Below are 23,323 nucleotides of genomic sequence, written 5' to 3'. Positions count from 1 at the left end.
GTATTCAGAACAGATCTTCTGATAACAGATCTTGTGTATTTTACATGAAACCACACTGCCTTTGGGGCTGCAACCTTTTGAAGTATTTAGTATTAAAATTCTTCAATACTACAAGTATAGTTTTATAAATGTTTTTAATATGTTTTTATTGATTTTGAAAGAGAGAGATGCCTCCCACATGCATCCTGACCAGGGATCGATCCTGAAACCTAGGCATGTACCCTAACCAGGAATCGAACCAGTGACCTTTCATTGCACAGGACGACACTCAACCAACTAAAGCACACCAGCCAGGGCCTAAACCTGCAGTCGGACATCCCCTGAGGGGTCCCAGATTGAAGAGGGTGCAGGCTGGGCTGAAGGACAACAGGGTTCGGGCCTAACTGGCAGTCGGACATCCCCCAAGGGGTCCCTGATTGGAGAGGCTGCAGGCTGGGCTGAGGGAACCCCCCCATGCACGAATATCGTGCACCGGGCCTGTAATATCTATATCCTCCTATATAATAAAAGGCTAATAGGCAAATAGACTGAACGGCGGAATGACTGGTCGCTTTGACACGCACTGACCACCAGGGGGCAGACGCTCAACACAGGAGCTGCCTCCTGGTGGTCAGTGCACTCCCACAGGGGTAGCACCGCTCAGCCAGAAGCTGGGCTCACGGCTGGGGAGCGCGGTGGCAGTGGCGGGAGCCTCTCTTGCCTCTGCGGCAGTGCTAAGGACCCCTCAGGGAATGTCCACCTGCCGGCTTAGGCCTGCTACCCAAGGGGTCCCAGACTGCGAGAGGGCGCAGGCCAGGCTGAGGGACCCCTGCCACCCCCCGCCCAGTGCACGATGTCGTGTACTGGGCCTCTAGTGTGTGTGTGTGTGTGTGTGTGTGTATAAAAGAGAAATATGCTAATTAACCAGGATGCCGTAACAGGTCAACTGGACAGGAGGAGGTTGCGCACACAGCGTCAGGGGTGGGGCGGCAGGGGCCTCCACGCGCCTACACTGGGGTAGGGCCTGGTCAGTAGCCACTGAGGCTGCTTCAAGTGCTGGAGAGGTAGGCAGGGCCAGACCAGCAACTCCAGGACAACAGACAGCAGGGCCTGCTTGGTGGTAGCCACAGCGACCCGCGAGCAGGCAAGCGGGCCCACGGGCAGCACCCAGCGGGGCCTGCTTGCCCATCGCCATGGTGTGGAGCAGGCCGGCCCCACAGAGAGCAGAGAACCATGGGGAGTGGGCCTAAGCCGTCAGCAGGACATCCCCTGAGGGCTCCCGGATTGGAGAGGGTGCAGGTCAGGCTGAGGGACCACCCCCCCATGTATGAATTTCGTGCACCGGGCCTCTAGTATGATAATATAAAAGAAAGGAGGAAGTAAAATTATACAAAAATGCATATGTTGCTATTAAACGTCAAATTTAGTTCTGTGCTTTCTGACAGCTTTTCCTAACCATTACTGTTTCTACGGCATACTTTCATCAATCTCCTTAAACCTACTATAATAACAAAATAGGTTTATCTACATTCACTTTTCTCTATTCCAAATTCACCAAGATATGTAAGTTATTTCTGTAACAAAAGGGAGCACGTAACTCTGCTGTTTAAAAAATCATCAATGACTCTGTACTCACTACAAGGCAAAGCCCAAACTTCTTAACACAGGATTCAAAACCCTGCAATTTAACTCCCTAACAAATGTGTTGGGTTATTAACTACCTGTATTCTTCAAATCCTTCAGGTATTATCGAGTCCTGAATATCTTTCCTCATCTTTCTGAAATGACTTTTTTAACTTGACAAAATTTTCCTTATCCTAATTATATGACTTCAGACAAATTACTTAACTATCTGCTTCTTTTTCCCACATTTGTAAGATAGAAATAATGTCAGTACCAATCTCAGGATTTTTGTAAGGAATAAATGGGATAACATGAAAAGTGCTTACAACAGTATCTGGCATATTTTAAACCGTCAATAAATACTATTAACAATCATATTCGTCACCTTTGTTACCACTTCTACCATCATCCTCCTTATAATGCCTATTTCAAGTGTTACTTTTTTCATTGATGCTTTCTGGTTGCCAGAGAGAATATGTGCTTCCATAATCTAGCATTTTGGTCATTCCTCCAGTTTATTTTCTTGTTTGTTTTCATACCATATTGTGTTTTTATGTGATCATGGTGTGAAAGAGCACAGGCCTTGGACCTAGTTTCAATTCTTAGCCATGGCTCTTATTCATCATTGTACGAACTTAGATTATTTTACATTACTGAGTTTCAATATCCTTATTTGTAAAATAGGAGAAGAAAACATCTCATAAAGGTGGTAGTAAAGATAAAAAGAGACAATAGAAATAGGTTCAGCATAGATAGTCATTGACAAAACTTAATTACTTTCACTTTTTTTAATCTGCTACTAATGTTGAGGTCTTAGAGGACAGGGTCTCTATGTCTTCTTTATCTTTACACCTATAATTCATGGCACAATTATGGCTTTAGAGAGTAATCTCTGAGTGTTTATGTTAAACTTAAATATAACTACAGTACTTTGCCACTTTAATACCCCTGGTTTTCAAATAAACACAACCAACAGATGGTAGAAGGCTTTATTTATCTATAATCAATTTCATAATGTCCTGGGGAAAAGTCTTGATGGAAATATTAGATATTTTACTTTTTTGCCTTTTAATCTTTGCTGTCAGAAAGCATAGAACTAAATTTGGCATTCAGTAGCAACATATACATTTTTGTATAATTTGACTTCCTCCTTTCTTTTATATTTATTATCATATATGTCTTTTGCTAAGTCACTTTTCTATTAATTTTGAAAATAGGATAGCATATAACTAAAAATATTAAGCTTAATTTTTATGACATTTTAGGCTGATATGTCACAAATAAAAAGTTATTTCAGTTACCTTTAAATTATTCCTTCCTAAGAACTTAATGTGCTAAAATAAACTAGAGAAATGTGGTCCAGTGTTTATTTATGAACCACACTGCCTCTCAAGAACTATGAGCAAAGATGTATATTTCTTCATCCCAATGATAAATCACACAATTCTGGGACAAACACACATTATGGTTGTGTGTAAACTAAGATAAGATTATAAAACACAAACATACAACAAATCAGAAAGGGATCTTAGTTTGAACAACAGAAGCCAGATCAATGCTAAACTCAATTCTAGATTCAATGAAATTTACCCATTGTTGTACTCCATGGAAGAATAGCTCTTGCTACATTTAGGAGAAAGAGATAAAGTGAGGAACTTCAAATAGAAATGATCAAACAGAAGAAGTAAAAATTACTTTTGTCTCTAATTTGGCAATTTGAATAGATATTAATGACATGAACCATCAAAAGGAATAAAGAAAAAGAATGAGATTGGTAGAGGAAGATGAACAATATGGACATGGATTATGATTCAGAAAAGGGGCAAAAAAATGAATTTTCAGGAATCATTTGAGCAGCAACAACAACGGAAGAGGAACATGCAAAAGAATTTTTTTAAGTAGAGAGGTGGACCCCTGGCTGGGTGGCTCAGTTGGTTGGAGTATCATCCATACACCAAAAGGTTGCAAGTTCAATTCCTAGTCAGGGCACATACCTAGGTTGCAGGTTTGATCCCCAGTTGAGGCGCATAAAGAGGCAAGCCATCAATGTTTCTCACATCGATGTTTCTCTCTCAATAAATGGTATTTTTTTACTCTTAGCTCTTACCTGCACAACAGTTGATGAGCTTATGTTTTCTGTTTTTTCTGGTCTCATCCTCCCATTTTTGAATCTGTAGGTTTATGTCTTTTGCTAAATTGGGGAGGTTTTCTGCTATTATTTCTTCAAATATTTTTTCAGCTCCACCTTTTCTTTTGAGACTGAGATGACACAAATGTTTGATCTTTCATTATTGTCCTACAAGTCCCTGAAACTGTTCATTTCTTTGCAGTCATTTTTTGTTTATTTTTCTTATTCCGGTTGCATGTTTTGTATTGATCTCTCTTTGAATTTGTTGTTGTTTTTCCTGTTTCCATTCTACTCTTGAGTCCTTCTAGTGAGTTTTAAAATTTAGTTACTGAATTTTTCAGTTTTAAATTTTCCTTTGGTTCTTTTTAACGTCTTCTATTTCTTTGCTGAGACGTCCTATATTTGTTTCACACATGTTCATAATTGCTCATAGAAGCATTTTTATGATAGTTACTTTAAAATTCTTGTGGATAATTTTAATATCTATGTCATCTCAGTATTAGCATTTGTTGACTAGTTTTTTCCCTTTTGAGTTAAGATGATCCTGGTTCTTGGTATAAGGAGTTATTTTCAGTTGTAGCCTGCAAATTTTGGCTATCTTATGAGCCTCTTGATTTCTATTTTAATCTTGTTAGCTGTTACAGCCAGACTGGGTAGTAGGCAGTCTTTGCCCTTATACATATCTGTAGATCTATGGTGGGATGGTAGACGGAATCAGCTCTCAGGCAGAGCATCTGTCCTCCCATTTTTGAGATTGCAGTATTTCCATTTTTCCAGAACAAAAAGCATTTATAAATTATTCTATCACTCTTATTCCCACATTTGTATTAGTCTTTGATCTCCAATGAAATATTTCCTCAGTCATCTTAGTTGAATGAAGCTCATCCTCTAGTAAAGATATCAGTAAATTTTTTCTGTAAAGGACATAGAAATTATTGTAGGCTTTTTGGGTTACATGGTCTCTGTCCCAATAACGTGGAATAGTTTTACTAGGATATGTTACCTTTAACATATGTCACCCCCTCTCTTCTATGAAGTTTCACACAAGCTTGGGGCAGGAGATCCAGACAAGAGCTTGAATTTTAGAAGTAATTTGAAATTCGTAGTGTTCTCTTAGTAATGCTGAAAGTGTAGGCTATACATGGCTTTATTTGCTGTTATTCATCTATATATGTTTTTGAAGGAGTGGAGAGATTTGAATGCAGGTGGCTGCTATTATTTTAGCACAAAAGAATGTCTTTAATTTGGATAAGCCCAATAGGAACATGTGTAGATTTCACATGAGATGAGACCTGTGCAATATTCCTCTGTGAAGACACCAACGAGAGCTACATATAGGCTGCTTGACTTTGAATGAATCAACAAATCTGAGTCTGATTTTTGTTTTTTATTGTTTACAAAATTAGATGTGTATAGGGCATGTTTTATACTCTGTGCTCTTTTAAGTGGGGGCATTTTTCAAAAGCTTTGCAAATAATTAATTTTTTAAAAATGAAATAAAAATGTCATTTTCATTTATTTGATTTGTTTAATATTCTGAAAAATCATTTATATTGCTAGATATGTTTGAAAACCACTAGTATAGAGAGATTATCTTTTTGGTCTCTTCTGGACTTAAGGCTGCATAGTATATTGGTTTCATTTTGTATATAAAGTGTTTCCTTGTGATTATAAGGTTCTCAATTTGTGGGGGCAGGTAGAATTACTTTTCTGCCTGTTTTTAAATTCATCTATCTGATGTATAACTGCAGAAGTTAGGGTAAAAGTTGTCCCAGACTTCTGTGTGTCATTTTTGTGAAAAGTGATCCTGAGGTAGGCTTTGAGAGAGAGCTACCTACTACTTAATGGATTTATCAGGTAAGTAACCAGGTTCAAACATAAAATTTAATTACTTTTTATGTCACCATCCCTGAGGTCTATTATGTATTTTAAGCATTCAGACAAATACATAAACTGCCCTCCTTTTTATTTTTCTTCCTCTAGATTCTTGTAGATACTGTTTGGGCTCTGTCATACCTGACGGATGGAGGTAATGAGCAGATACAGATGGTTATTGACTCAGGGGTTGTTCCGTTTCTTGTGCCCCTTCTGAGTCACCAGGAAGTGAAAGTCCAAGTAAGTACTTTACAGTTGTTCTTTCTTGTATAACAACTAGGCTTCCTTTCTGTCTATATGCACCTGTTTTCCATAATTCTGCTTTTTTATACTGAACCTGATTTTGTTGATTTCCAAATCTTTATCTCACCCAGATTCTTGACTGAGTTTTAGACTCATTTACCAGTTGTCCTTAAGCCCTTAGACATAACCAGACAAAAATGATAGGTGTATCCCCTTTCAGTGGACAGGCGGCATAGTCCAAGCTGGGAACCTTGAGTCTTCCTTTCATTCCCCCTCCATTACAAAATCCTGTCAATTCTGGTTACATAGTTTCATGTCTGTCTTCTCCTTATGTATCTAGAGCCACAGATTTAGTTCAAGACTTCTTTTCTTTCCTCCAGAGAATTGCAATAGCATCCTAACTGCATTCCCTCCTCTCTCTCTCTCTCTCTCTCTCTCTCTCTCTCTCTCTCTCTTTTTCCAGTTTCTTCTCACTATAATTAGGTGTACATGGCTGATAGATCTGTTCATCCCACTTCTGCCAAAGTAACTTTCTAGATGGAAATGTTTACCCATTCCAGGCTTTTACAATCTTTCTGTGGTACCAGTTCAGTAATAGATAAAAACAGCTGTTAAAAATTGGCCTTTACATTTTTTATTTTAATTTTCTTTTATTTTTTGAATCTTTTCCTGCACAATTTTCCCAGATAGTTCCATTTTTCACAGACTAGTGTTTAAAATTGTTTCTTAGTTCTGTGCAGTGCTTTGTGTGAGGATGCAGTAAGTGGAAATCATTCACCCCTTGAATTTTTACATTTTCTCAGGATTATGAACAATAGAGAATCCAATTCATCATAAACAAATAAATTTATAGAAAATATTTTATCCCATCCCAGACGGCAGCACTCAGAGCAGTTGGCAACATAGTGACTGGCACCGACGAGCAGACCCAGGTTGTTCTCAACTGTGATGTCCTGTCACACTTCCCAAATCTCTTGTCACACCCAAAGGAGAAGATAAATAAAGTAAGGCATATATCCTCAGTGCATTTCTTTCTCTTTGTATATCTCATTTTTAACTGTTCCTTTGTTTCGTTGTTGCTATTTGATTGTGATTTTCTTCAAAATGACAGCAGTTAAAATGAGAATTATTTCAAATTACTTCTGTAATTATTTTCAGTTTTTAATTGCTTGCTACAAATCTCACCCTTTTTATCATAGGATAAAAAATACTTTTATACTAACTAGGGTTTTTATTTAAATAAATTGAGTAGTAGCAACAGTTAGCAAATCAGTAGTTACTTGATGAGAATGTATACAAAAATCTCTCACTAGATGGCTGGTATCTTTTATAAACAAACTAGAGGCCTGATGCACGAAATTCGTGCAAGAGTAGGCCTTCGCAGCCGCGGCAGCTGAGGTGGCTGCCTCGATCCTCCCTCACAGCCAGGCTGCCTGGATCCCTCACTCGCGGGGGGGGGGGGGGGGGGGTAGCTGCCTGGATCCCTCCATCACAGCTGGGGGCAGCTGCCTGGACCCCTCACTCGTGGGCGGGGAGAGGGATAGCTGCCTGGATCCCTCCATCACAGCTGGGGGTGGCTGCCTGGATCCCTCTCTCGCAGCCATGGCGGCTGCCTCGATCCCACGGCTGCAGCCCTGGCTTTGTCCCGGAAGGACGTCCAGAAGGACTTCTGGTCTAAGCATATTACACTTTTATTATTATAGATAGAGAAACCATATTTTAATCTCCCTATGAAATTAGATTGGATCTAAAGATGCAGGCCTAAATTAAAAGATCATAAAAATTGCTTTTTTTAAGATTTCAAGCTTGAGGTACAAACTTATTACTAAGTAATTGTTAAAAATGTACTTAAGTCTTTTGTGTCTGGCTTATTTCATATTGCTAATGTTTTCAAGGTTCATTCATGTTGGAGCATGTATCAGAACTTCATTTCTTTTTATCATTGAATAAATATTCCATTGGACATAAATAACATATTTAGTTTACCCATTCATCTATTGATGGAAACTTGGATTGTTTTTACCTTTTGGCTATTGTGAATGATGTTGCTATATGAATATGGACATACTAATATCTGTTTTAGTCCCTGCTTTCAGTTCCTTTGGGTATATATCTAGATTTGCCAAGTCATGTGATAATTCCATGTTTAGCTTTTTGAGGAACTGCCAAACTGGTTTCCATAGTGGCTGTATCATTTTAATTTCCACAATGATAAGGGTTGTTGTTGTTATTGCCACCCTAGTGGTATGAAGTGGTGTCTCATGATTTTGATTTGTATTTAGTTTAATGCAGTTGTAGCTGCCTGAAATGTCACCATCCCCCAAACCAGTATAATTAATCTTTTCTTCTATCATAGCTATATGTATGTAGTTGCTTGACTATAACAGTTGGATTCTTATAGAAAAGTCTATTGTCAGAAATCACATTTTATAGATAAAGGGAAAGAAGCCAGAGTTTCTTACCAGTAGACTCTGGGCCAATATTTTTGTTATAAAATTTTCAATAATATGGGTGATTTTTATAGCTAAATGTATTCCATAATTGAAAACAGAGCTGAGAAGTGAGGAAGCCAGACAGCAATGGGTGGAGAGAAGTTTCAGGATTCAATATGCTCTAAGTGAAGGAAGGTATCATGGGGGAAAGAAAAAAGGCTCACATAGATACTCAGCTTCAGCAAGTAGTTGCTTCAGAATTTTTCAGCTAGTGTTTGTGTTATTTGCATCTTGGGACCATTGTGGGACCCTAGAGGTAGAATTTACCAACTTGGTTTTATTCCCTCAACATTTTGGTTAGAAAATTTTCCAACATACAAGATTTTTCAACAATGCTGTAATGAACACTCATATACTCTAAACACTGATTGGATGGCAAAACAAATTTATAATTAAATCTTAATTGCAGAGGAGGGAGAAGGTACACATTTGACACTAAAATTACAATAAACCTGTTGGTTCATGACTTGTAAATCCTTAAGGTTGCAGTAAGATTAGTTATAAAGACCCATCCTAGCCTGGTTAGATGTTGATTTATATCGTGTAAGTAAATCATCCTATATAATAAAGAGGCAATATGCAAATTGACCATCACTCCAACACACAAGATGGCTGCCCCCATGTGGACACAAGATGGCCAGCAGGGGAGGGCAGTTGGGAGAGGTTAGGCCAGCAGGGAAGAGCAGTTGAGAGGGACCAGGCCTGCAAGGGAGGGCAGTTGGGGGCGATCAAGCCTGCAGGGGAGGGCAGTTGGGGGGGACCCAGGCCTGCAGGGTAGAGCAGTTGGGGGGGACCAGGCCTGCAGGGGAGAGCAGTTAGGGGTAAACAGGCTGGCAGGGGAGCAGTTCGGCATCAATCAGGCTGGCAGGGGAGTGGTTAGGAGGTGATCAGGAAGGCAGGCAGGCAGAAGCGGTTAGGGGCAATCAGGAAGGCAGGCAGGCAAGCAGTTGGGAGCCAGCAGTCCTGGATTGTAAGAGGGATGTCCGACTGCCCGTTTAGGCCCGATCCTCGAGGGGTCCCAGATTGGAGAGGGTGCAGGCTGGGCTGAGGGACACACCACCCCCATGCACGAATTTCGTGCACCGGGCCTCTAGTTTTATAATAAAGCAACTCACCTTTCCTAGAATTAGTTTTAACAAAATATTAGGAAATTCAGTTATTTATTTCTTTATTTATCATCCGTCTTTTAGAGGGAGCTCATGCACCAAAGCTGCATGAGTAAAGTTTTTTTTCTTACTGTTTTATACTCTGCCATGTCACCATTGTCCAAAATAGTTCCTAGCTTATGGTAGGTGGCATATATTTTATTGAATGGATAAATGCTAGGTTAATGGGGTCCAAATATTATTAATAGAAATTTCCTTATAGTTTATTTAAATTGGGAGATTCTGTATAACCTAATCACTTTTAGATGCTTTCCCCTTAATGCAACTCAGGTGATTTTCTTATGTATGTAAACTACATTAAAATAACAATATAAACACATTAAAGATACAATTTTTCAAATAAAGATGCCCTGTATTTTATTCAATTATAGGAAGCAGTGTGGTTCCTTTCCAACATAACAGCAGGCAACCAACAACAAGTTCAAGCTGTAATAGATGCTGGATTAATCCCTATGATTATTCATCAGCTTGCTAAGGTCAGTCACACTATGAGTTCATCATGTATGTTAATATCTTATAACCAAGACTTTTTTAATAAAAAATTCATTTTATCATTTCTTTTTTAATCTTTAGGGGGACTTTGGAACACAAAAAGAAGCCGCTTGGGCAATTAGCAACTTAACAATAAGTGGCAGAAAAGATCAAGTGAGTTTGGAGAAACTAGCTGTTATGATTGCTAATATTGGAAAGTATACTGCTGTATCATGATTAGGAATTACTGATTGGCCCTAAACAGTTTGGCTCAGTGGATAGAGTATCGGCCTGTGGACCGAAGGATCCTGTGTTTGATTCTGGTCAAGGGCACGTACCTTGGTTTCAGGCTCCTCCCCGGCCTGGACCCTGGTCAGGACTTATGCAGGAGGCAACCAATCGATGTGTTTCTCTCACATTGATATTTCTCTCTATATTTCCCTCTCTCTTCCACTCTCTCTCTAAAAATCAATGGAAAAATATCCTCAGTTGAGGATTAAAAAAAAAAATTAAAAGAACAAAAAAATAAATAAAAAAGAATTACTGGTTGTTTATAAACCCTGTACTGTGTTCTTTTTGAGGAAAAGATAATTACATAAATAAAAATATTTTTCTCTTTTGTTGTCTAGGTTGAGTACCTTGTACAGCAGAATGTAATACCACCCTTCTGTAATTTACTGTCAGTAAAAGATTCTCAAGTTGTTCAAGTGGTTCTAGATGGTCTGAAAAACATTCTGATAATGGCTGGTGATGAAGCAAGCACAATAGCTGAAATAATAGAAGAATGTGGAGGTAAGAGTGGGTTTATTAAAGAAAAATAGTGGAGCCATGGAACTCTGAAACATTAGTTCCTTAAAAGACAGATAATTAGAAAGAAAACTTAGGATACATTGCTGTTACATCATTGGAGTATGTTGCTGTTCTTTATTCACAATATTAGCATTCCAAGAGGATTTTCCAGGAAACAGTCCATACTTAGGAAAAACTGGTTGTGACGGTCACTCCATAACCTTCCTAGAGATTCACATTGTTTTTTAGGAAACACAAATACTCCTCTTGAAGTCACAATGTTGACGCATTAGACTGGAAGTATTATTTTAATAACAAGAAGAAATTATCCTAAAAATTAAGGAGTCTTGTCAGTGGTCATAGAAGTATAATAAGTTATAAAAGCATAATTAGCAATTCAAGGTGCAGATTCGATCCCCCATCAGGGCACATTTAAGAGTCAACCAATGAATGATAAATAAGTAGAACAGATCAATGTATGTTTCTCTTTCTCTCTCTCTCTCCCCTCCTTCTGCTCTCTTTAAAAAAAATCAATATAGATTTGTGCACCTGATATGTGGAGTAAATATATTGGAAATATAAATGAAGGTCTTGTACAGTTACTATTCTGAAAAATTATTTCCAAAGTTCATTGTGACCATAGCACATAACCCCTATTCATTTTTTAAAAGAAAATACTTCAAAATTTAAAAATTAATTTTTTATTTTTCTCAGTTAATCCCTAAGTTTCTGAAAATTTATTTTTGCAGTTATATAAAAGTAGTAATACTTGGAAAACAAAGAAAAAGATAAAAATTATTATATGGGACCGTATGATTATATCAAAGCAATCCGGGAAGATCTTAGTTCTGGTTCCGGCACTAACATGCCACACAACCTGAAGGAAATGCTTTTACATCTGTGTGCCACGGCTCCCTCATCTGTCAGATGGAGTGTTCAGATGTTTTTATAACTGCTGCCTTAGGGACCAGGGTACCTCAAGGGCTTCTAAAGAGGAAGAAATTAGTGGGATACTGGTCCTCCAGCCAGAGCACTTCAAGTTTTTATCTGTTTTTTTAGAAAAACTATTATCTTTGCGGGGCTGTGGGAGAGTGGTCTGAATTCTTTAGGATTTTTCATGATTAAAATGAGCACAGTTTTTATTGTATCTGCTTAATTATTATCTGCTTAATTTTGGGGGGTAGGTTTGGAGAAAATTGAAGTTTTACAGCAACATGAAAATGAAGACATATATAAATTAGCATTTGAAATCATAGATCAGTATTTCTCTGGCGATGATGTAAGTATATATTGAAGTATGTGTGTCTGCATGTACATTAAAACCTATCTGTATGTATATATAAAAGGCTAAATGACCAACCGTACATCCATCCAACCGACCAGTACATGTGACGCGCACTGGCAATATAAAAATAAACATTGACTCGTGCGTGCACGATACATATAAAGCTCTCACTGGCGCCAATCTAAACAGAGTAGGAATATTCCTACCTGAACCCATTTTCGGACATGTTCAGTTATATGTTGCTTTCTCTCGAGTTTGAAGGGCGTGTGACAAAGTTAAAGTTGTAAATACTTCATCACAAGGGGAATTAGTCAAGCACTCTGAAAGTGTTTTTACTCTTAATGTGGTATACAGGAAGATATTAGAAGAAGTTTAATCAATTTATCAGTCATTGTTTTTATCAATGTTTCTTTATCATGTCTTTGTTGTTAATATGTTTATTGTTTATTAATCAATTTATATATTATTTTCATATACATTTTACTAATTTTCTTTCATCTCTGACTCTTCTATTATAGAGAAAAGGCAAATAGCAATATTAAAATATTTGTTCTAATTAATTTCCTTTCAATGTGCATGAATCCATGCACCAGGCCTCTAGTACATATATAAATTTACTAAGAGTTTTTCTTTTATTATTATGAATTAAGTTATACTATATTTCTATCAGATACTCTTGAGGTTGTATTTTTCCACTTATTTATAAAACTCTAAAATTAAAAAATTGATGATTATTTCCCACCAATCTGTTTTGTTTTGTTTTGTATCAGACAAAATAGACTTTTTTTTTATTTCTTTATTGATTAAGGTATCAATCTGTTTTCTTAAATACTATGTCTGAAACTTCATTATAGTAAAATTGTAAAAACAGTTCTTGTTGCATTTGTAATCTGTTAAATGGGAAGAGATAGTAATTATAGAGGTTAGGTATGTTTAGATAGGTACAATCTAAAGATACGGGAACTTAAGAGCAGGACAACTTTTAAATATGTGTTCAATTTTATATTGTTAAAGTTCTGAATAATATTATTGATAAATATTTTTAGGTGGTTAAAACATCTGTACAGAATTTTTTCTTAAGAAGTAAATCAGTTCTGCTTACACCATAATGTATAGTATCTTAATATAATCAGGATTTTTTTCTTGCTTTTTATAGATTGATGAAGATCCTAGCCTCATTCCTGAAGCAACACAAGGAGGTACTTACAATTTTGACCCGACAGCCAACCTTCAAACAAAAGAATTTAATTTTTGAGTTCAGTTGAATGCAGCATCTTTCCCACATTCAGTATGAAGCACCACCAGATGGCTCCCAACTGAGAAGAACAACAAAAGGCTCCAAAACACAAATGCCTCTTCGTTTTGATGCTTCTAAAGCAAGCCATGTCTCAGTCACTTTGCAGTTGCCAAAAGTCACTCTCACATGGACTGTAAATGCATATGCATGATTTCCTAAACTGTTTTAGAATTCTCCTTAACAATTTCAACTACCCTATAATTCCCTGTTCCCTGGTGCCACACGCTGACAACTGCAGTCTCCAGTTTAGAATATTCCATAGTGGTGGCACGTCAGCTGTCCACTCGATATTCCTTTGGAAAATGGTGCGCTGTGGATCAAGACACTTTGGTATGATGTATATACACGTTGGAAGACTTTAAAGAGGTGCAGCCTGATCTGAGCCTCCATCATTGTCCTCCACAAACATATTTTCATATTCTTTATGTGGAAAAATAGATTTTAAAGTACAAGCCAAATGATTTTCATTGGTGGAACTGACACACAAAAAGTAACTTAAAAAAAGAAATTATTGATTAAACAGATAAGTTTTGAAAAACTGTACTTCATCTACCAGTAATTGATGTGTTTGTTATCTGCCTCAGAAGCCAGGGTTGGAGGAAGAACTTTAGCTATGGATGGCTTTCGCCATTATACCTAATTTTTGAGAACAGCAAGCCCTATTTGACCACTCACTTCAGCCTGTGTGTTCCTGCTGTTTTGAAGTAATCAAATGCTGTGCATGGTATTTTACCTGAGCTGCAACCTGTTATGGACTTGAACTTCTGTTTAAGTTGAAAGCAAGAGTCCCTGACTATAAAGAAAAAAACAAAGGTCTAAAGTACACATTGGTGATATTAAACAAGAAAATCTTGCTTTTAGCTTTCAGGAGTTAATATTTTCATTTTCAATTGATAATTGGATATGGTTGATTTGTATTGGGTTTAAACTGTGGAGCTTTCATGTTTACTGTAATTTAGTCTTAAAATATTTTTTACTTAGTAACCAGTGCTTTTGATAATGTGGTTGGCAACAGACCAGCAACTATTAAGGCGTGTCATCAAACTTCATTCTTCGAGTATTGGGAAAGTTAATTCAGATCTGACTCTAAGCATATTCACAAATTAAAAGATTCAGACACAATCTGTGTAGAGGAATAATCTGCAGTTATTTAACATAAACCTGATTTGCAGTGATCTTTAAGTACTTACGGAAAATCTGATATTATTATACCAGTCACTGCTTTTGGTAAATTGTTTGACCCCGTTATTAATGAAAAATATGAATTTGAAATTTTTAAAACTGAATAATTTATGCTGTCACCTAAATGGTTTTATTGCTATTGTTTACTGGGTATTGTTTTCCAATGCATTGATGTGAAGAGATAGAAAACCTAAACTAATTTAGTTATCCAATGGGGGGTGGTGTATATTTACTGTGATGAAGATGAGATAGATGCCATCAGAACTTTGTGAATCAGCTGGGGTGTTTTCACTGGTAAGCAACACATAGCAGGCGTACATTCATTACAAATATATGTATCTGCCAAGGTGGAGCCACTTTAAAGAGTGAATTTTGTCTTGTATCTAAAGTGGATACAAGCGTATGTTTAAACTGCAAGATTTTTACTTGCTAGAGAATCTGTTTTAATATAGTGGTTTCGCCTCTGATTATTTATAGGTTTTATAAATTTTAAAATCAATTTCTCTTTAAGGTGGCTCAGACTTTTCAACTCTTGTGCACATAAAATTGAGTTGAAGTTCATTGTGCCTTTTTTCTTTATCCAAATTTTGAGTTAAAGCTTCATATGGTAACTGCATCCTGTTCAGACACTGTAGTCTAAATTTTTGAAACTGTGTGGTGTTCCCTACAAGTAGGAAATAACAGAGTCAAAGCTAATTAAGGTCACAAATTTCGGTGAAACCCTTGAAGTCCAAATCTTCTTGATATTGTGAATTGTACCCCTTCCAGTTAGTTTCTCCTGGACTTTCCATACTTACTGACAGTTACCTTTTAAATTTTGCACACATTGAGATTAAATTGGGCCTCTATTGTGCCGATTCCTGTTTCCTCTTGTGTTTTAAGTGCAAACTAACATAAGTGAACATTAGCATCAAGTAGTGCAACATATGTATGCATTTGCTTGATTCAATTTGTTGTGACCTTATCAGTTTGGAATTGGAATTGCGCCATTTCATTGATAAAGAAAACTAAGTATATTGTTGCACTTTTAAGTTTTCAAAACAGTGTTGAAAAATTGCATTGTTTTTATTTTTTTTAAACTCAGTTAAAAGACTAAACTGTTCTTTCAAAAGAGGCATCTAAATGTGTTCCTAATTTTGTATATGGGCTTAGGTTTTGTAACCAATAAAAAAAAGCTGCTATCAAATACGATAAAACATTGAAGAACTTATTCTAAAAGTATCTTCATTTTCTAGTTTTGTTTCCTGCATGGTTAAATTAAATTTGAAACTATTTTTCAAACATCAACCACAATGGAGTTGAATTATGACTTACTCTTTCATTGTATTTTAATATCTCCTTTCAACTGTGATAAACATGACCATAACAATCCTAGATTTAAGAGTATTTTGTGACAAATAAGTACCAAAATCTTTATTAATTTCCTAAGGTGCCATAACAAAGTAGCACAAACAAGGTGGCTTCAAACAGTGGAAACCTATTGTTTGCACAAGTCTGGAAGCTAGAGGTCTGAAGTCAAGGTGATGGCTGGGGCTCGCTCTCTCTAGGCTCCAGGGAGGATCCTTCCTTGCCTGTTCCTGGCTTCTGGTGATTGTTGGCTTCTTGGGCTTATGGCTGCTTCACTCCAATCTCTCATTTCATCATTACATGGCCTTCTCTCTACATATCTCAGGTTTAAATACCATAACTTAAAGGAAGATCATTTGAAATTTTTGACCTGTTAAATAGAGGTTGTATCTTTAAATGGAATCTTGGATTAATTAAAAGAACAAAGGAACAGTGAAACTGTGCCTATTCAAGTATTTTTACTTTTGTAAAATGCAACTTCAGATTATTCATGAAGGAAGTCAGTGTGTAAGTAAATAAATGTGATTGTAGTACTCCTATAGAATTTGCCATAATTTCCTTCAGAAGGGTAGTCCTTTTCAGGGGATTAATTAATTACTGCAGGTGAAAATTTATGAATATCAGTTGTCTTATAGTGATGGCTATGAATTTTTTAACCCTAGTTGAACTGGAGGGGGGAGGGTAATTAAATCTATTTGGAGAAAGGAAGTATAGTATAATTTCTGTATATTAAGCTGTAAGTCTTAAGGCATATAAACCAAGGAGTACTTTGTGTAACCCATCACTCATTTGTCTGAAGTTTAAAAGGAACTCTTCATGTAAATCTTGTACTTTACTAGCTGAAAAATAGTAGTAGAATGATTCTCAAAAAGTATTATATAGAGAAGGGGATATACAGATTTCGATAAATAAATAGAGATATTGGGGCTCAGTACAATATCAAGAGAAAGTATTTGGGAAAGGGGATGCAACATTTTCACATTCTTAGTCTTTTCTATTTGCTCAACAAACTTTGGCCTAAATCGGGGTGTCGCAAACCCTGAAATATTGATATTTTAAGCTGTATAATTCTTGGTTGTGGGGGGCTGCCCTGTGCCTTGTAAGATATTTAGCAGCATCCTTAGGTTCTAACTAGATGTCGGTAGCACCTCCACTCCCTTAACAAAAAAATGTCAGCAGGCATTGCCAGATGTCCTCTGGGGTCTAAATTGCCCTTGGTGTGAACCATTAGCTTGAAACAATTCCTGTACAAAACTCCACTCAAATTAGCCTAAGTCATGCCTTTTTTGTTTTATGAACAGTCCCAGGCTTTCCTCAGGTGCAGAAGATAAAAAGAGAGAGGAGACAAAAATGTGCCTTGTCTTCTCAGTTTCAAGAGAGATCAGGGCCAGACCTAACTGTATTTCCCAAATCACTCATCTGTGGGAACTCCTGGTAGTAATGAGCCTCATCTATTGCAAAGGACTTGGGGTAGAAATGGGAATAGGGGTAACTAGTTACCCATAAACTTATTCTGTAGCTAAAAACCAAGGCATGTGAAGACTGTTGATTGACTACAGTCTTCCCAGCACTGTCTTGGAACAATGGTTTTCAGACATTTTTAATTGAAGTTCTCTGGGAAAGCTGAGTTGGACCAGAAAAGTCACAGCATACTTTGCAAAACATTTTTTGAAGCATTGTGAGAGCTTGGCTTCATCAGGAAACTTGTAAGTTTATTTAAAATGATTAAATGCAACCCTAACAGCCCGGCTGGCATAGCTCTGGTTGAGCTTCAACCTATGAATCAGTAGGTCACATACCGGGTTGCAGGCTCAATCCCCAGTGTGGGGCATGCAGGAGGAAGCCGATCAATGATTCTCACCATTGATGTTTCTATCTTTCCCTCTGCCTTCCCCTCTGAAATAAATAAAAATATATTTAATAAATAAAAGCAGCCCTAGCTGGTTTTGCTCAGTGGTTAGAGTGTCAGCCCATTGGCTGTAGGGTCTCTGGTTGGATTCCCTGTTAAGAGCACATATACCTGGGTTAAAGGCTCGATCCCCAGCCCTAATCGGGCACGTGTGGGAGGCAACCAGTTGATGTGTCTCTCTCACATCAATGTTTCTCTCTGTGTCTCTTCCCCCTCCCTTCCACTCTCTCTAAAAACCAATGGAAAAAATATCCCCGAGTGAGGATTAACAAAAATAAATAGATGATAGATAGATAGATAGATAAAATAAATAAGATTAAAAGCAGAGGTACCATATCCGAGCCAGACTATAAAGGATGTGTTTCCTGCAGGAATTTCTTCTACAACATCCCTCTTCTCTACCCTAACCAATTGCCATCCACTTGGTTGGGTAATTTTGTTTTTGTGTTGTTTTTCAAACTGGTACCCGAAAATAAGTTGGGCCATGTTCTAAGTAATGTGTGAAGACTTGGCACAAGACTCATGGGACAGCAGTTTTACCTTACCTGATGGTAAGTAAAACAGTTTTATGGTAATACAAGTTTAAGAGTTACAGAGTAAAGGACACATTTTGCATAACATTTTCAAGATAAAAACAGATTTTGGAGGCATGTCATTTTATGGAAAGATCCCTGCAGGAATAAGTCGGAAGAGTCTGAGAAGCAAATTAGAAGGCACCCCAGGTGAGCCTGTTCTTTGTTGAATAGGTCTAGTTGTTACCAAGTCTTCTTAATATTGAACAAAAGTCGCCGCTCTGAACTGGCCATCATTATAAATTAACTGTTCATGGTTCAGAGTAGAATTTTTGCTGTTCCCAGATAGCAGAAGACGGATTTGTTTTTAATCGGCTCTCTGCCTCAACCTCAGCGCCCATGCCTTTCCCCATCCTGATTACAGTCATTCCTGGGTCAGCTTCCTGTCAGCTTCCTGCATCCCAATAACCCTAAGAACTGAGCGTTACGTGACTAGTTTCTGGGTACAATGGAATGGGAATGTTCCATTATCTGGACACAATTCTATTAATGTGAAGGAGATTCAGTTATTTTACCAGCTTCATCATAATTAGATCTGTGATCAAGTAAGCCTGGGGTCCCTTTGTCATCAATTCTCTTTGACCACTCAATAGTTAGGCATTTACACTTTCAAACCTAAATACAAGAAGTTATAAATGTCATACTGATTTTAGCCTAGTTTTCCTAATAACATTGGATTCTTTTATCAATTGTATCCTTTCCATGTCACTAGTCTTTTATAAATAACTAGTGACCCGGTGCACGAATTTCGTGCACATTAAAAGGGAATTAATTAGAGAAAATATTTTAATATGGCTATTTGCCCTTTCTCTATAGCAGAAGTGTCAGAGATGAAAGAAAATTAGTAAAATGTATATGAAAATCTTCCTCCTGTCAGAGTCTGGGGCATGCCATGGGAACCAGAGTCAAGTCCCCACCCACCCACAAGCACCTCAAAATGGCGCAAGACCCAGACCCGGCCGGCCCCACCTCCACCAAGGCCCACCAGGTGGGGGTGCGGCCTCAGGTCACCTGGCCTGGTGCTGGGGCAGGGGGCGCAACCTGGGGTCCCCCGGCCTGGGCTGGGGGGGGGTGCGCCTTGAGGTCCCCCATCAAGCCCCGCATGGCAAGGGGCGCAGCCTCAGATCCCGTGGCCTGGCGCCAGGGCGGGGGGCATGGGGGGTGTAGCTTCAGGTCCCCTGCCCCAGCCCAGCGCCACGCAGCCTCAGGTCCCTGCTGATTGCTCATTAAGGCTCATTATGGGAACTCGGCCTCCGCTGTGGGCACAGCCATCTTGTGTTACGGGATCCCCGACTGCTGTGGGTGTAGCCATCTTGTGTTACGGAGTCCCTGCCTCCGCTGTGGGCGCAGCCATTTGTTATGGCGTGATGGTCAATTTGCATAGTCCCTCTTTGTTAGATAGGATAATTTTGACTAAGCCTGTAGAAACATTCAAGTATTTCTTGAACACCATATTGCCAGGTACTATGCTAGGGCACAAGATGCTTACATACACAAATGAAAGTTATGACAAATGTTAGGGGAAAAAGGTATACAATGCTATAAAATAGGGGGAACTGGCCTAGTTAGGAAGGTAATGATCAGGTTGGCAGTGAGCCCTTACTAAGTGCCAGCCACCCGTATGAGCACGTTAGAAGTACCAACCAATCCTTTCAACAACTCTGTGAAGGTAGTTACCAGGCAGAGAGAAGTTTTCTCAGAATGACACAGCTGATGGTGAAGAAACAGCAGGAGTCCAGTGGGCATGGTCACTAGGAATGCTGTCGGGCAGAGGAGACAGGCCATACAAAGGCCAAGCAGGAAGCACCACGGGGAGTTCGGGAAGTGAAAGAAAGCAAGTATCACCTCAGCAAAAATAACGGAGCGGCATACTGGGAGCAAGGGCGGGGCTAAAGAGTAAGCAGCAGTCAGACCCCACAGCCTGGTAAGTCACATAAAGGATTTTGGTATTCTACGAGCAATGGTAGATATTATTTAAAAAGAGTGATGATAGAAAAATTGTGTTTAATAAAATCACTGGCTGGTACGGTAAGAACAGGAAATGTGCTCTGTGTTTAGTGATGTGTAGAGATCACATTAGTGAGAGTAACGCACTGAAGCAAGAGATGGTGGAACAACTTGGTCCATCAAGTGGGTGGTATCAAGAGATACTTAGCAACTAAATAGACAGGAATTGACAATGCCTTGGATCTGGAGTTTGGGGAGAGGGAAGTATCAAAGATGATTTATAGGTTTCTGGATTGCCATAATGGATAAATGGAAGTAGCCTAAGAGAGGGAACACTGGAAGAGACTCACAGGGAATAGAAGCAATTTTATTTACAAGCTTTTTTGTAAAACTGTCAAGTAGGGCAGTTGGAAATGCTGGTCTGGAGCTCAGAGGAGAGGGCCAGGCTATTTGAATCCTCTGCCTGTTTCTGGTTGTTATGAAAGCAGGGGTAAGGATGAGACTGTCTTGGTTCAGCATCTGAGTGAGGACAGGGTTTGGGACTTATTGCTGTGGAGTTCCAACATTCCACCGGGATGTCCTGGAGGGTGAGGTTGCAGGTCCCTGGTCACCTTACAGCTGCATCACTGCAGTAAAGAGGGTGGAAACCAGAGTAGGAAGAACTAAAGATCAAGAACAGAATATGAAAAGAGTGAATCTAATTAGTTTCTGGAGTTTTTATTTTACTCTGAAGGGGAGTTCAGGGTAGTCACTAAAGGGTGATATAGGGTAGTGGGTAGGGAAATCCAGTTGAGAAATATGTTGAATATACAAAAAAAAAGCGATCATAAGTTTTCTAAGTTAACAGAATTGACCAAACTCCTTCAGGCATCAGTTACCTAATAGATGCAAGGGACACAACAGTAAACAAGCCAGACACAACCCCTGGCCTTGTGGGGCATATATTCTAATGGCAAGAGCCTAGCAATAAGTGTGTAAATAAATAAGATAATTTTATCTGCTATATAAAAAATGATATAGGGGCCCAGCCCGAATGGCTCAGTAGTTGACCTATAAACCAGGAGGTCACATGGTTCCCAGTGGGGGACATGCGTAGCCAATCAGTGATTCTCACCATTGATGTTTCTATCTCTCTCTCCCTCTTCCTTCCTCTCTGAAATCAATAAAAATATATTTTAAAAATAAAAATAAATAAAATAAAAAATGATATAGGGAGTAACTAGAGGAGAAAGTTACTGAACTTGTGTTCAGTCCCAGAAGTATTTTTTTTGATTGTGGTAAAACATACATAACATAAAATTTACCATCTTAACCATTTTTAAGTGTACAGTGCAGTATGTTACATATTTTTACATTGTGAACCAACACTCCAGAACCTTTTCATCTTGCAAAACTGAAACTCTATAGCCATTAAACAATTACCTTTCTCCCCAGTCACTGGCAATCACCATTCTATTTTCTAGGATTGTGACTAGCTTATTTTACTTAGCATAATGTCCTCAAGGTACTTCCATGTAGTAGCATGTGTCAGAATTTCCTTCCTTTTTATGGCTGAATAATATTCCATTGTGTGTATATACCACATTTTTAAAACAACAAATAATCTTTTTTAGCATAAGTGCCCTAGTGGTACTTTAGTATAAATATATACTTTAAAAGTAATTCATTTTTTGATCTGAAATTAAAATTTATCTGAGCATCCTGTATTTCCCCTGGCTACCCAAAATTAAAAAAACACAGATATGGTCAATAAGGGTTGCAATCTTTTTAAACTCTGACTCCTTTATCCAGGGTTAAGTATCTACATAGCAGAGGTCTAAGGAAAGGAGCAGGGAAGACCGTTAAGAGCAAATAAAAAGAAGAAGAAAAAGATGTTAGCAAAAGTAAAGAGGACGGTTAGCACGATGGAGAGAAAGCGGCACTTTCCCTGGAGGAGAGCTGTAACTGTCATTCATATGTCAGAGTGCAGAGTCAAAAGCAAAGGCCTTGGGACAGCCATTCATGGATTCAGTCCTGGGCCTGCCTGGGCCCGTTTTCATATTGTAAAATAGGAAGACACTGATCTCCCAGAGTTGTCGGGATGTTAGATGAGATAACGGAGATGAAAGCATCTAGTGCCAAGCCGGTTTGACCTATTGCTCCTCGCCCCCATACTTTCAATGCTTTTCTGGGTTTTAAAGCAATGGGGTCCGAGTAAGCCACGAGGGCTTTAAAAAGCCCACTGGTGTCTGAGAACTCCCTTGGCCCTCACCTCTCCTGCAAGACTTGCAAGGGCCTAATTAGAACTTTTTGTCCCCAAAATTCTACCCAGTCTGTTGGCAAAATTTACACCATTTGAGCTCCACTTTGTAGGTTAAGGTTTTGAACCTGGTTAAAAGTAAAACTGCATAAAAAAAGTGTGGCTCGCCCTAGCCGGTTTGGCTCAGTGGATAGAGCATTAGCCTGTGGACTGAAAGGTCGTGGGTTCGATTCTGGTCAAGGACACATGCCCAGGTTGGAGGCTTGATCTCCAGTAGGGAATGTGCAGGAGGCAGCTGATCAATGATTCTCCCTCATCATTGATGTTTCTATCTCTCTTTCCCATTCCCTTCCTCTCTGATATCAATAAAAGTATTTTAAAAATTAAAAAGTGTGGCTGGTTTGGTTCAGTGGATAAAGCACCCACCAGAGGACTGCAGGATCTCGGGTTCCATTCCGGTCAAGGGCAGGTGCCTGGGTTGTAGACTCCATCACAGGCCTGGTCGGGGCTCCTGCAGGAGGCAACCAAATCAATCTGAGATGCGTAGATGTTTCTGTGTGTCTCCGCCCCTCCCTTCCATTCTCTCCAAAAAACCAATGAAAAAATATCCTGGGATGAGGATTAACAACAACAACAAAGTGTGGCCCTATCTTACCGGCCCTTTGGGTTGGGCTGGGAACAGGTTTGGACAGGCAGTTCTGTGAGTTCTAGAGCCGGACCCTGAGTGCAGACAGCCTGGGGCTCAGCCGGTTGGTTAGCCGGGAAGCTGGCGGGAAGGG

At 38.7% G+C, this 23,323-nt stretch overlaps 2 protein-coding genes and 1 long non-coding RNA gene across 3 annotated transcripts in view; 2 read left to right on the top strand and 1 right to left on the bottom strand.

The window, feature by feature from the left end:
* Positions 1-15,726, top strand: part of KPNA3 (karyopherin subunit alpha 3) — a 127,525-nt gene extending 111,799 nt beyond the window's left edge. The window contains exons 11-17 of the mRNA XM_079779470.1: positions 5,714-5,845; positions 6,724-6,852; positions 9,878-9,982; positions 10,080-10,151; positions 10,607-10,769; positions 11,951-12,045; positions 13,208-15,726. Of these exons, the coding sequence (XP_079635596.1) occupies positions 5,714-5,845; positions 6,724-6,852; positions 9,878-9,982; positions 10,080-10,151; positions 10,607-10,769; positions 11,951-12,045; positions 13,208-13,306 (795 nt within the window). The 3' untranslated portion in view covers positions 13,307-15,726. The remainder of the gene's footprint in view (positions 1-5,713; positions 5,846-6,723; positions 6,853-9,877; positions 9,983-10,079; positions 10,152-10,606; positions 10,770-11,950; positions 12,046-13,207) is intronic.
* SPRYD7 (SPRY domain containing 7) overlaps positions 1-23,323 on the top strand; it is a 354,235-nt gene that overhangs the window by 217,940 nt on the left and 112,972 nt on the right. The gene's annotated exons all lie outside the window — the stretch shown is intronic.
* LOC307104323 lies at positions 20,497-23,291 on the bottom strand. The gene is made up of 3 exons (XR_013813886.1): positions 23,200-23,291; positions 22,971-23,055; positions 20,497-20,931 (listed from the first exon to the last, which is right to left on the bottom strand). It is a non-coding gene; the product is annotated as an uncharacterized lncRNA (long non-coding RNA).

This window comes from Cnephaeus nilssonii (genome assembly GCF_951640355.1).
Source record: "Cnephaeus nilssonii genome assembly, chromosome: 8".
Lineage (NCBI taxonomy): Eukaryota > Metazoa > Chordata > Mammalia > Chiroptera > Vespertilionidae > Cnephaeus > Cnephaeus nilssonii.
The sequence above is the reverse complement of the archived record's forward strand: the minus strand, read 5'-3'. Positions and strand labels throughout refer to the sequence as shown.